This window comes from Echinops telfairi, unplaced genomic scaffold (assembly GCF_000313985.2).
Source record: "Echinops telfairi isolate 266 unplaced genomic scaffold, ASM31398v2 ScPeMD7_2010;HRSCAF=2546, whole genome shotgun sequence".
Lineage (NCBI taxonomy): Eukaryota > Metazoa > Chordata > Mammalia > Afrosoricida > Tenrecidae > Echinops > Echinops telfairi.
Genome location: NW_022105908.1, coordinates 19,367,713 through 19,369,162, shown reverse-complemented (window position 1 = coordinate 19,369,162; position 1,450 = coordinate 19,367,713). Strand labels below are relative to the sequence as shown.

The following is a 1,450-nucleotide window of genomic DNA, read 5'->3' as shown; positions in this document are numbered from 1 at the left end:
GACCTAGGGTCACTGTGAGTCGGAAGCAACTCAATGACAGTATGTTTGTTTTTCTTGGTTTGCTGTACGGATGCAGAACACAAAGGCAGGAGGGAAATGGGCCGTGAACAGTAGTAACAGGATGTCCCTGTGGAGCCCAGGCGAAGCAAGGGCAGACATCTTTCTGTAAAGAAACAACTTGTCGTTTTTATGTGCTGGTCTTCCGTGTGACAATGGGACAGCCGGAAAGCCCTTCAGGGAACAGGGTTTGGGGATTTGGGGACGTCCTGTGTCTGAAGACACCAGAGACAGACTCACTGCATTAGGGAGGGACAGGGAAGACACGGAACCAGGGCAAAGGCCCCCATGGGATAGGAAACGGGAGGGAACCCAAGAAGAAGTGAAGGGTCCACAAGGTTACATCCTCCCTGGAGCTCAGGGAGACATTAGAGAGGAGATGGGGGCTGGGGCGTCTGCTTGGCACTGCGGTCAAGGGAAGGCCATCTAACTGGTCCCTACGGGTGCTGTCAGTCTTAGAGACTTCTCAGAGGCGTCCTAGTGGCACCAGTGTTAAATGCCTGCCTGTCCACTAGAGGTTGGCAGTTCAAACCCACCAGGCATGCTACAGGATAGAGATTTGTGGTCAGCTTCCCTAAAGGATGAAGGAGCTCTCGGGTTGGTGGTATACCCTGATGGGTTACCTGTCGTGGGGTACACTTTGGGCTGCAGGGTCCTCAGTTTGAAACCACCATCTCTCCGGAGAAAGAGGCGGCTTTCTACTCTCATCAAGAGTAACTGTTACGAGTCTAATGGACCTGATGGCAGCGGGTTTGGTTTTGAAGTTCCCTAAAGGGGAAACCTCTGGGCCAGTTCTCCGCTACCTATAGACTCAACATGATTTGGAGTCACCTTGAAGGAAGTGGGTTTGCTGCCAGTGGAAGCCCTTCAGGCAGTGCCAGAAGCCGGGCAGGGGAGGCAGAGTACTGAGGTAACAGGAAGAAACCAAGAGGAATCAGGCAGCTACAGGATCTAGGAAGAGGTTTACACCCCCCAAAAGTGGAGGGAGGTTGGTGGTGGGAGGGGTCACCTGGCAGGGCAGGAGCACAAGAGGGTAGGTGTGAAAAGTCCCAGAAGCTTCTGTGCCTAAGAGATCTGAGTGCAGGGACTTCAAGACATGCGCAGGAGCATACAGGGAGCTCAGTGAGAGTAGAGGTGATGGAGAGACGAGACAGCACCCGGCACTTTGAAGGCAGTTAGAGAGAGCATGGCATCTTAGAAGCCCCTGTCCCCGGGTCTCCCCGCTCATCTGTTAGGTGAGAATGATACAGCAAGTGGGTCAGAGGGCTGGCCAGGAAACCGGAGCTGATACATCTGGATCCTGGAGCGTGGGGTGGGGGACAGAGGGAGTACCTGAGCTTGCCCGGCTCAGGAACGCTTGAGCAAAAATCTCGCCAACCCAGGCCTGCAGCTC

At 54.3% G+C, this 1,450-nt stretch overlaps 1 protein-coding gene across 2 annotated transcripts in view; it reads right to left on the bottom strand.

Annotated features, from left to right (window-relative positions):
* Positions 1 to 1,450, bottom strand: part of LOC101660496 (hydroperoxide isomerase ALOXE3) — a 25,363-nt gene that overhangs the window by 12,726 nt on the left and 11,187 nt on the right. For both annotated transcript variants that reach the window (XM_004712925.2, XM_030886471.2), the window contains exon 12: positions 1,390 to 1,447. In XM_004712925.2, the coding sequence (XP_004712982.1) occupies positions 1,390 to 1,447 (58 nt within the window). The remainder of the gene's footprint in view (positions 1 to 1,389; positions 1,448 to 1,450) is intronic.